Source organism: Notolabrus celidotus, unplaced genomic scaffold (genome assembly GCF_009762535.1).
Source record: "Notolabrus celidotus isolate fNotCel1 unplaced genomic scaffold, fNotCel1.pri scaffold_277_arrow_ctg1, whole genome shotgun sequence".
Taxonomy (NCBI): domain Eukaryota; kingdom Metazoa; phylum Chordata; class Actinopteri; order Labriformes; family Labridae; genus Notolabrus; species Notolabrus celidotus.
In genome coordinates, this window is record NW_023260118.1 from 1 (window position 1) to 12,560 (window position 12,560).

Here is a 12,560-nt window from a genome sequence, read left to right on the forward strand (position 1 = left end):
TTTAATGCAGTGATTCCACCACAGAGTCAAGTCTGTGTTTAATGCAGTGACTTCCACCACAGAGTCAAGTCTGTGTTTAATGCAGTGACTTCCACCACAGAGTCATGTCTGTTTAATGCAGTGACTTCCACTACAGGGTCGTGTCTGTTTAATGCAGTGACTTCCACTACAGAGTCGTGTCTGTTTAATGCAGTGACTTCCACTACAGAGTCGGTCTGTTTAATGCAGTGACTTCCACTACAGAGTCATGTCTGTGTTTAATGCAGTGACTTCCACTACAGAGTCATGTCTGTTTAATGCAGTGACTTCCACTACAGAGTCCTGTCTGTTTTTAATGCAGTGACTTCCACTACAGAGTCAAGTCTGTGTTTAATGCAGTGACTTCCACTACAGAGTCATGTCTGTTTTTAATGCAGTGACTTCCACTACAGAGCATGTCTGTTTAATGCAGTGACTTCCACTACAGAGTCATGTCTGTGTTTAATGCAGTGACTTCCACTACAGAGTCATGTCTGTTTAATGCAGTGACTTCCACTACAGAGTCATGTCTGTTTAATGCAGTGACTTCCACTACAGAGTCGTGTCTGTTTAATGTAGTGACTTCCACTACAGAGTCATGTCGTTTTTAATGCAGTGACTTCCACTACAGAGTCATGTCTGTTTAATGCAGTGACTTCCACTACAGAGTCCTGTCTGTTTTTAATGCAGTGACTTCCACTACAGAGTCAAGTCTGTGTTTAATGCAGTGACTTCCACTACAGAGTCATGTCTGTTTTTAATGCAGTGACTTCCACTACAGAGTCATGTCTGTTTAATGCAGTGACTTCCACTACAGAGTCATGTCTGTGTTTAATGCAGTGACTTCCACTACAGAGTCATGTCTGTTTAATGCAGTGACTTCCACTACAGAGTCATGTTGTTAATGCAGTGACTTCCACTACAGAGTCGTGTCTGTTTAATGTAGTGACTTCCACTACAGAGTCATGTCTGTTTTTAATGCAGTGACTTCCACTACAGAGTCATGTCTGTTTAATGCAGTGACTTCCACTACAGAGTCATGTCTGTTTAATGCAGTGACTTCCACTACAGAGTCATGTCTGTTTAATGCAGTGACTTCCACTACAGAGTCATGTCTGTTTTTAAGGCAGTGACTTCCACTACAGAGTCATGTTGTAATGCAGTGACTTCCACTACAGAGTCATGTCTGTTTAATGCAGTGACTTCCACTACAGAGTCATGTCTGTTTAATGCAGTGACTTCCACTACAGAGTCATGTCTGTTTAATGCAGTGACTTCCACTACAGAGTCATGTCTGTTTAATGCAGTGACTTCCACTACAGAGTCATGTCTGTGTTTAATGCAGTGACTTCCACTACAGAGTCATGTCTGTGTTTAATGCAGTGACTTCCACTACAGAGTCGTATGTACCCAGTCATGTCGCGTTGCTGGATTAGACTCGTGTCCAGTTTTTATGTAAATGAGGATATTTGTGGATTTAAGATTTCAGGTTAAACATCAGGGAGTTAAAGTCTGCTTATTGATCGAGGTTTCAGCTGAAGCTTTGCTCACAGTTCTAGGACTCTGTGTGGTTTGACATTAAACCTGTTACACCACATAAAGTCTACTAAAAATACACTAAAACCTCATCCAGGACATACAACCAAAAACAACCAATGACCATGAACTCAAGAAAAAAACCGTTATAAAGCATCAGAGGCTGCTTCCTTTGAAAAGAGCGCATACATTCATCTCTCTCACATTGATCTCTGTTTTATTCACTACCCTGACTCTAACACAGCGTGCAGCGGTCCACCTCAGAGTCCTCTTATTGTCTGCAGCGATGAGTCGGCGCAGGATCTCGGTGAAGGAGCTGGGCGTGGTGGACTGTGAGGGCTGGCTTCACCGCAGGAAGGAGGGCCGCAGCTTCCTGGGGAGTAAGTGGAAGAGATACTGGTTCCTCCTGAAGAAGAGCTCTCTGTACTGGTACAAAGACAAGATGGTGAGTCACATGACACACAGAAACAAACATTAAATGTATACAGTATTCGAACGAGCTCAACTTTACCGGATGCTCCTTTAATGAGGACATGTTTGGAACGGGACATTCTGCAGAGTGAGTGCTTATTTTAAAGCTCCAGTGAGGAACTTTTGGATTGTGTTGATTTTGGCGCCCCCTGTGGACAAAGTGGTCTTTGCCTGTTTTGTCCTGAACATGTGTAATGAGTGTGTTTTCATATAAAACTCATCCTGCTTCATTTTAACAATCTTTTTGCCATAGCATTGAAAACTTCAGAATCAGCAGCGTGCTGTTAATCACTCGGTCCGACACCTACCCCCCTGCTGGAGGTCTCAGACCCTAAACATAACTAAATGGAGATCCTGTCTCTATATTGATGGTCTTGTTTGTTCTTTAGATCATAAAGGACATTAATATTAATATCAGTCTGTTTCAAAACCAGCTAGAAACTCCTCACAGGAGCTTTAATGTGGAATCAGAGAGTGTGCACACCCAGGTTTCTGATCTCAGTTCTCATCATACAGAGCTGACAGTTTCCCCCTGAGGTACATCTGGACAAGTGGATCATCTATAACTCAGGCTCCAGACCTTTTCATTATTTAATTTAATTTAATTTAATTTAATTTAATTTAATTTAATTTAATTTAATATAATTTAATTTAATTTAATTTAATTTAATTTAATTTAATTTAATTTAATTTAATTTAATTTTATATGCAACAGTGCAAAGATATAAAAGCGCTCAATATTAAACAGAACAAAAAAGAAAATAAAAAGTAGTTTTTGAAAGAAATAATCAAATAAAGTTATCAGATATAAACATTACACAGAAAAGGTTAGAAAAAAAGGGTTGGATTGTAAATACTGATCACATAACAGAAGAAAACAAAAACAAAAACAAAAGGAAACAAAAGGAAAGAAAAAAAGAACAAACAAACCCAAATAAAATAATAGACTGTATGGGAGGGAGAAAAAGGATTACTCAATCCGATTGTTAAGAAGGAGAACAGACTCCAGACCTTTAAATGCAAACACTTGCTCAGTAGAGGGCGCCACTTATTCATAAAGTAAGCATGACCAGCTGTCGCTCACAACCTCAGCAGCAGGCGGATGAAAGATGGAGAGACACGGGGATCATCTAAGAGGCTAAAAAGTGGGCGGAGTTATTCACAAACAGATGCAGAGTTATGATGCTGTTTTAAGATGATGGTTATGAATGCTGCAGAGACATTAAACCCACTCTGACACTTTATTGTTCCTCTATATTTTATGTCTGGTCCGTGTTTCAGAGTGAGCTGCAGAGTGCCGTTTTGGTTTCTTGTGAGCGCCTTGATGTTAGTCTTTAGTCTCAGGATGAAAACAGATCTCTGTGAAACTCAGATTAATAAAGCTGCTGCTGACCCAGAGTTCCTCTTAATACAACGTACCAGCTCATGCGGTGAGAAAGGTACAGACATGAACATCCTGTAACTGCTGACAGAGTCTCTGTGGTTTCTCCTCTGCAGGCGGACCAAGCTGAAGGATTCATCAACCTCTCCGGCTTCTCCATCCAACAGGCCAAACAGAGCCGCAGGAAACAGTACGGCGTGGTTCAGTGTCTCTGAGCTGAGTGCAGCGACACATCAGCTTCCTGTGGTCACACTGCTCGCTCCACATTTAGCTCCTGTCATCAAAATGTAGAGTGCATTTTTAAAAGTCACTTTTAATGTTTTAATGTGATTAAAGAAATCACATTTAGAGGAATATTTGTGATCTTCTTCACATTTAATTTAGTAGTGAAAAATATATTAAGTTAAAAACCCTGTTAAATCTAAATGTTAAATATAAATCTAAATGATAAATATAAATCTAAATGTTAAATATAAATCTAAATGATAAATATAAATATAATAAATATAAATATTAAATATAAATATAAATGATGAATATAAATCTAAATGTTAAATATAAATATAAATATTAAATTATAAACATATATGGTTAACGTTAAATCTAAAGTAAATCACAAATATTCCTCTAAATGTGATTTTAAAAAAGTGACTTTTAAAAATGCACTCTACAACGAGTCAGAGACAGAGACAGAGACAGAGTCAGAGTCAGAGACAGAGTCAGAGTCAGAGTCAGAGACAGAGTCAGAGACAGAGACAGAGTCAGAGTCAGAGACAGAGTCAGAGACAGAGACAGAGTCAGAGACAGAGTCAGAGTCAGAGACAGAGACAGAGTCAGAGACAGAGACAGAGTCAGAGTCAGAGACAGAGACAGAGTCAGAGACAGAGACAGAGTCAGAGTCAGAGTCAGAGACAGAGTCAGAGTCAGAGTCAGAGACAGAGTCAGAGACAGAGACAGAGTCAGAGTCAGAGTCAGAGACAGAGTCAGAGACAGAGACAGAGTCAGAGTCAGAGACAGAGTCAGAGACAGAGACAGAGACAGAGTCAGAGACAGAGTCAGAGACAGAGACAGAGACAGAGTCAGAGACAGAGTCAGAGTCAGAGACAGAGTCAGAGACAGAGTCAGAGACAGAGTCAGAGACAGAGACAGAGTCAGAGACAGAGTCAGAGTCAGAGACAGAGACAGAGTCAAAGACAGAGACAGAGACAGAGTCAGAGTCAGGACAGAGACAGAGTCAAAGACAGAGACAGAGTCAGAGTCAGAGTCAGAGACAGAGTCAGAGTCAGAGTCAGAGACAGAGTCAGAGACAGAGACAGAGTCAGAGTCAGAGTCAGAGACAGAGTCAGAGACAGAGACAGAGTCAGAGTCAGAGTCAGAGTCAGAGACAGAGACAGAGTCAGAGTCAGAGTCAGAGACAGAGACAGAGTCAGAGTCAGATTCAGAGACAGAGACAGAGTCAGAGACAGAGACAGAGACAGAGTCAGAGACAGAGTCAGAGACAGAGACAGAGTCAGAGACAGAGACAGAGACAGAGTCAGAGTCAGAGACAGAGACAGAGTCAGAGTCAGAGACAGAGTCAGAGACAGAGACAGAGTCAGAGTCAGAGTCAGAGACAGAGTCAGAGACAGAGTCAGAGACAGAGTCAGAGACAGAGTCAGAGTCAGAGACAGAGACAGAGACAGAGTCAGAGACAGAGACAGAGACAGAGTCAGAGTCAGAGACAGAGTCAGAGACAGAGTCAGAGTCAGAGACAGAGACAGAGACAGAGTCAGAGACAGAGACAGAGACAGAGACAGAGACAGAGACAGAGACAGAGTCAGAGTCAGAGTCAGAGACAGAGTCAGAGACAGAGACAGAGACAGAGACAGAGACAGAGACAGAGTCAGAGTCAGAGTCAGACAGAGACAGAGTCAGAGACAGAGTCAGAGTCAGAGTCAGAGACAGAGACAGAGTCAGAGACAGAGAAAGAGTCAGAGACAGAGTCAGAGTCAGAGTCAGAGACAGAGACAGAGTCAGAGTCAGAGACAGAGACAGAGACAGAGACAGAGTCAGAGTCAGAGTCAGAGTCAGAGTCAGAGACAGAGTCAGAGTCAGAGACAGAGTCAGAGTCAGAGACAGAGTCAGAGTCAGAGACAGAGACAGAGTCAGAGACAGAGACAGAGTCAGAGACGAGTCAGAGTCAGAGACAGAGTGAGAGTCAGAGTCAGAGACAGAGTCAGAGTCAGAGTCAGAGTCAGAGACAGAGACAGAGACAGAGTCAGAGTCAGAGACAGAGTCAGAGACAGAGACAGAGTCAGAGTCAGAGTCAGAGACAGAGACAGAGACAGAGTCAGAGACAGAGTCAGAGACAGAGTCAGAGACAGAGTCAGAGACAGAGTCAGAGTCAGAGTCAGAGACAGAGTCAGAGACAGAGTGAGAGTCAGAGTCAGAGACAGAGTCAGAGTCAGAGTCAGAGACAGAGACAGAGTCAGAGACAGAGTCAGAGTCAGAGTCAGAGACAGAGTGAGAGTCAGAATCAGAGTCAGAGACAGAGTCAGAGTCAGAGACAGAGACAGAGACAGAGTCAGAGACAGAGTCAGAGTCAGAGTCAGGACAGAGTCAGAGTCAGAGTCAGAGACAGAGTCAGAGTCAGAGACAGAGTGAGAGTCAGAGACAGAGTCAGAGACAGAGACAGAGTCAGAGACAGAGTCAGAGTCAGAGTCAGGACAGAGTCAGAGTCAGAGACAGAGTCAGAGACAGAGTGAGAGTCAGAGTCAGGACAGAGTCAGAGACAGAGACAGAGTCAGAGACAGAGTCAGAGTCAGAGTCAGGACAGAGTCAGAGACAGAGTGAGAGTCAGAGTCAGAGACAGAGACAGAGACAGAGTCAGAGACAGAGTCAGAGTCAGAGTCAGGACAGAGTCAGAGTCAGGACAGAGTCAGAGTCAGAGACAGAGTCAGAGACAGAGTCAGAGTCAGAGTCAGAGACAGAGACAGAGTCAGAGTCAGAGACAGAGACAGAGAAAGAGTCAGAGACAGAGTCAGAGTCAGAGTCAGAGACAGAGTGAGAGTCAGAGTCAGAGTCAGAGACAGAGACAGAGTCAGAGTGAGAGTCAGAGTCAGAGACAGAGACAGAGTCAGAGTCAGAGTCAGAGTCAGAGACAGAGTGAGAGTCAGAGTCAGAGACAGAGACAGAGTCAGAGTCAGAGTCAGAGACAGAGACAGAGTCAGAGACAGAGTCAGAGTCAGGACAGAGGAGAGGGAGCGAGGGATGATATGTGGAGCAGGAACTGAGCTGCAGCTGTCTGCCTAAAGCCTCTGAGGCTCATAAACACACAAGGTCTGATTTACTTCTTGAATTGAAGTGTTGTGAAGTATCATGACTCTACATTCGGCGGCTCTGTGTTTATTAACACACAGAGCAGGAAGGTGAGATACGACCACATGTGGTCACTGAGGACACGTGGATGCATGATAACGCAGAGTGTGAACACTCAGAGCTGACAGCCTGAGATCAGCTCAGTCAGCTGGCATCTTCATACCACTTCTCTCTCAGCCTCTCCGATTCACCGCTCTCATCAGAGTCCAAATCAAACAGACCAGTTGAAGTGAGGCTGTGCAGCAGAGGGAGAATCAGCACAGTGAGAATCAGCACAGTGAGAATCAGTACAGTGAGAATCAGCACAGTGAGAATCAGCACAGTGAGAATCAGCACAGTGAGAATCAGCACAGTGAGAATCAGCACAGTGAGAATCAGCACAGTGAGAATCAGTACAGTGAGAATCAGCACAGTGAGAATCAGTACAGTGAGAATCAGTACAGTGAGAATCAGCACAGTGAGAATCAGCACAGTGAGAATCAGCAGAGTGAGAATCCGTACAGTGAGAATCAGTACAGTGAGAATCAGTACAGTGAGAATCAGCAGAGTGAGATCAGCACAGTGAGAATCAGTACAGTGAGAATCAGCACAGTGAGAATCAGCACAGTGAGAATCAGCACAGTGAGAATCAGTACAGTGAGAATCAGCACAGTGAGAATCAGCACAGTGAGAATCAGCACAGTGAGAATCAGTACAGTGAGAATCAGTACAGTGAGAATCAGCACAGTGAGAATCAGTACAGTGAGAATCAGTACAGTGAGAATCAGCACAGTGAGAATCAGTACAGTGAGAATCAGCACAGTGAGAATCAGTACAGTGAGAATCAGCACAGTGAGAATCAGTACAGTGAGAATCAGTACAGTGAGAATCAGCACAGTGAGAATCAGTACAGTGAGAATCAGCACAGTGAGAATCAGCACAGGGAGAATCAGCACAGTGAGAATCAGCACAGTGAGAATCAGTACAGTGAGAATCAGTACAGTGAGAATCAGCACAGTGAGAATCAGCACAGTGAGAATCAGCAGAGTGAGAATCAGTACAGTGAGAATCAGCACAGTGAGAATCAGCACAGTGAGAATCAGCACAGTGAGAATCAGCAGAGTGAGAATCAGTACAGTGAGAATCAGCACAGTGAGAATCAGCACAGTGAGAATCAGCACAGTGAGAATCAGCAGAGGGAGAATCAGCACAGTGAGAATCAGCACAGTGAGAATCAGCACAGTGAGAATCAGCACAGGGAGAATCAGCACAGGGAGAATCAGCACAGGGAGAATCAGCACAGTGAGAATCAGCACAGTGAGAATCAGCACAGTGAGAATCAGTACAGTGAGAATCAGCACAGTGAGAATCAGCACAGTGAGAATCAGCACAGTGAGAATCAGCAGTGGTTCATCGTGTGCTCAGCTTACAGAGATCACTTCTTCTTCTTCTCTCTGATGAATAAACTGACCATGACTTGACTCTGACCTTTAACCTCTCTGTGTTTGGTGTTTCAGTGCCATGACAGCCGCTCATCCTCAGGTCGTCACCATCTTCATCGCAGCAGAGAGCTTCACAGACATGAACAGGTGAGTGTTCATGCATCATCAGGGTTAGTGCAGAGGACTCTCTAATGCAGTTTATTCAAATCAAATCTTCTGAGTAAGAAGTGAGACTAAAGCCGAGCATGGAGAGCTGACAGACGATAACATGATGCTTTTAGACTCTTAGATCTTTATCAAACCTTCCAGCAGTAAAACAGAAACCATACTTCCTCCTCCTCTTCCTGAGTTCGTCTTCTACTTCTTCTTTTCTGATGAACGTGTGAATAACGAGCGGTCCTGCTGGTCCTTGTGTTTGTGCTGCAGGTGGATCAGTAAGCTGTCCGAGGCGGCGGAGGCGTGCGACATAATCAACACCGAGGGTCAGAGGAGGAGACAGATGTCCCCTGAGAGGACAGAGGACAGACAGAGAGACTGACGCTTGTTCTTTTGTGTGTGTGTGTGGTGTGTGGTGTGTGTGTGTGTGTGTGTGCAGAGTGTTACAGCGAGGGCAGCGATCAGGAGGACTGTGACGAGTGTGTGTCGCCTTCTTGTTCTCTGGACTCAGGACAGGTGAGAGAGAACTCGTCTTTTAAATCCTGTGCAGAGTGTTAAAATGTCCCGCTCCTGTCCCTCAACCCGTCTGTGGGTCTTCCTCCTGCACCCTGCAGAGTGTTAAAATGTCCCGTCCTGTCCCTCAACCCGTCTGTGGGTCTTCCTCCTGCACCCTACAGAGTGTTAAAATGTCCCGTCCCTGTCCCTCAGCCGTCTGTGGGTCTTCCTCCTGCACCCTACAGAGTGTTAAATGCCGCTCCTGTCCCTCAGCCCGTCTGTGGGTCTTCCTCCTGCACCCTGCAGAGTGTTAAAATGTCCCGTCCCTGTCCCTCAACCCGTCTGTGGGTCTTCCTCCTGCACCCTACAGAGTGTTAAAATGTCCCGTCCCTGTCCCTCAACCCGTCTGTGGGTCTTCCTCCTGCACCCTACAGGGTGTTAAAATGTCCCGTCCCTGTCCCTCAACCCGTCTGTGGGTCTTCCTCCTGCACCCAACCGGTGTTAAAATGTCCCGTCCCTGTCCCTCAACCCGTCTGTGGGTCTTCCTCCTGCACCCTACAGGGTGTTAAAATGTCCCGTCCCTGTCCCTCAACCCGTCTGTGGGTCTTCCTCCTGCACCCTGCAGAGTGTTAAAATGTCCCGTCCCTGTCCCTCAACCCGTCTGTGGGTCTTCCTCCTGCACCCTGCAGAGTGTTAAAATGTCCCGTCCCTGTCCCTCAGCCCGTCTGTGGGTCTTCCTCCTGCACCCTACAGGGTGTTAAAATGTCCAGTCCCTGTCCCTCAGCCCGTCTGTGGGTCTTCCTCTACCCTGCAGAGTGTTAAAATGTCCCGTCCCTGTCCCTCAGCCCGTCTGTGGGTCTTCCTCCTGCACCCTGCAGAGTGTTAAAATGTCCCTCCCTGTCCCTCAGCCCGTCTGTGGGTCTTCCTCCTGCACCCTGCAGAGTGTTAAAATGTCCCGTTCCCGTCCCTGTGCCTCAACCCGTCTGTGGGTCTTCCTCCTGCACCCTGCAGAGTGTTAAAATGTCCCCTCCCTGTCCCTCAGCCCGTCTGTGGGTCTTCCTCCTGCACCCTACAGAGTGTTAAAATGTCCCGTCCCCGTCCCTCAACCCGTCTGTGGGTCTTCCTCCTGCACCCTACAGGGTGAAGACAGGAGGAGGAGCACGCTGGAGGGCGCAGGACTGAGTAGAAACAGAAGAAGAAGAAAAGCCTCAGAGGGGAGCGAGCGTCTGGCTGGACCTCCCCAGGCTGGATGCAGGCCACACAGGAGTCCCCCTCCCTGTGGTCCTCGTCCAAGGAGAGAGAGTCCAGGACGTTAATCCAGGTGAATACCCGAGCTCGGAGAGTTAACTTTAGAGATTAAACACAGTGACGGTCTGAGTAAGTGACCTCCTCCTCCTCTCTGCAGAGACGCCCCCAGATGAGATGGAGAACCTGTACGTCCACCTGAAGTCCGCCAGCTTGTCTCTGATTGGACGGCCCGGGCAGAGAGACTTCAAGGCCTCCTTTATCAGACGGTGTCAGAATGATAAACTCAACGAGAAGCTTCACCTGCTCCGGATCCTCAGCAGCACCTTAAAGGTGAGGCAGTGGACAAGACCGGGTACCCTGAGGCCACAAGACCATCGGGTACCCTGAGGCCACAAGACCACCGGGTACCCTGAGGCCACAGAGTCAGGTTTAGATTGCATCATAGAGACCTCCTTCATGAAATACTTTAAATGACTTCTCCAAAGATCCTCTGTATGTTGAGATGTAAACAAACTTACAGGAGGGTTTATCTTTAAGGCTGTTTACAGTGACAACAAACTTTAATGTGACTCTTCTAAGACACTGAAGTCTGCTTCTTAATCAGATGTTACAGGGGGGGTCACCAAATGCAGGTCCTGAGTAAAACCACCAGACCTAGACTTGATGGACCTGGACTAGATGATCTACATGATCTTAAAAACGCAGGTTCAGATTTAGGAAACCTTTTCTCTTTGTGAAAATGTAAAAACAGGTGATTTCACAGCTTTATGTCTGTCTAGACTACACTGGACAAGGTCCTGATCCAGAACTACCAAACCCAGACTTCTGAGATCTGGTCTACATTATTCTAAAGAGACTAAATAGAAGTAAAAAAAACTAAAACATAAAGCAGTGAAATCATCTTTTTTGCATTTTCACCTGAATAATGAAACCTTCAAACATCTGAAACTGTTTTCAGATGTTTTTAGCCTCTTTTGGATCATCTCTATGGAGGTAGATGTTGCAAAATGCACGAGACTGTAAACTTGATTTGAGAACTTGTGGATCAAAAATGTGAACTTGTATTTTGAACATTTTCACTGGCAAAAAATTTCACAGTCACAAAAAAAATATTCACACGTGTAGATTGATATTTACAATGGGTGACATCACGGATACTACCTCCATACTTTATACAGTCTATGTTTGCAACACATCCGTGCAAAAAGTGTTGCAAAAGTCAGCGTTCAGATTCATCACTTTGCAATGAGAGAAAGCTCTTTGTGAAGTTACAGGGACCGATTCAAGAAGTTGTAATCACCGAGTTGTGGTGTAAATATCAATCTACACGGGAATATTCTTTTTGTGATTTTTGATCCACAAGTTCTCAAATCGTATTCTGCAGGTTCTCAAAGCAAGTCTACAAGCTCCTTTATTATTTAACCAGGTGAGTTAATTAAGAACCAATTCTCATTTGCAATAACGACCTGGGCATTTTGCAACTATCTACCTTCATGAATCTAGTCCAGATCCATCAACGTCCGGATCTGGTGGTTCTGGATCAGGACTTTGTTTCCATAACTTTCTTCATAACCAACCATATAACCATAACCAACACATGTCAACCCGTCACTCCTGAATCATTTTAATACTGCCTGTAATTACTATTTTAAACCTTTTAACATTTGTATTGATCTAATTTGTATTGATCTAAATTGTATTGATCTAAATTTGTATTCTCTTTATTTCATATTTTATTTTACTAATTGAAACGTATCCGTTTGTTTGTATGTCTGGTTTGCTGCAACAAATTCAAACTGTTGATTTAATCTCACTTTAAAGACAGTAATATATTTAAGCTCAACTTTCTTCAGTTTTTTAACAATTTAACAAACTAATGTTGTTTTTAATAATAACTATTTATCAATGTTAGTTTAATTGTTCAGATATCAGAGACACTTGATTCTAAAGATATGTGGTCTCAGATAAATCAGGGAATATGTAATCTGAGTTATTTTATTAACTTTTCCTCCTTCCTTCAGGCTAAAGAGTCGGAGCTGCAGGCCGTGGACCAGATCCTGATGGACCCCGCCTCTCACAGCGCCCTCGTACCGGAGCTGGAAACGGTCCAACCCGGTGCTCCTGCAGGAGATCAGGGAGAGGGACCAGGCAGCAGGGGGCGCTGCAGAGCTCAGCTCAGGACAGGCCTCTGTTACCTGAGGCCAGCCACACCTGAGTTTCTAAGACTCTTTTCACTCTGAGAGAACTTCTATCAGTTAAAGGACAATTTATAAACCAGGAGAGATCCTGACTCTCAGGTTTCAGGAGAAGAGACACTGAAATGGTTCAAAGGAAGTATGAGAGTCTGTTTCTGAGATGTTTGAGGCTGACAGAAGATCACCTTTGTGAATATGTATTAAAGAAAGTCTCATTCCTGTTACGAGTCTCATCGTACAACATCTGAGGTTTCAGAGCATTTCTCTGCAGGTACAATCTAT

General features: G+C 44.8%; 1 protein-coding gene across 1 annotated transcript; it reads left to right on the forward strand.

Moving 5' to 3' along the window:
* The first annotated feature begins 1,340 nt into the window (after positions 1–1,340).
* ipcef1 (interaction protein for cytohesin exchange factors 1) lies at positions 1,341–12,500 on the forward strand. Its single transcript, XM_034678977.1, is given in 10 exon segments — positions 1,341–1,999; positions 3,523–3,596; positions 8,260–8,331; positions 8,611–8,666; positions 8,780–8,856; positions 9,942–10,046; positions 10,048–10,156; positions 10,241–10,413; positions 12,105–12,155; positions 12,157–12,500. Coding segments are annotated over 10 exon segments (1,002 nt in total). The 5' UTR covers positions 1,341–1,840; the 3' UTR covers positions 12,283–12,500.
* Positions 12,501–12,560: the final 60 nt, after the last annotated feature.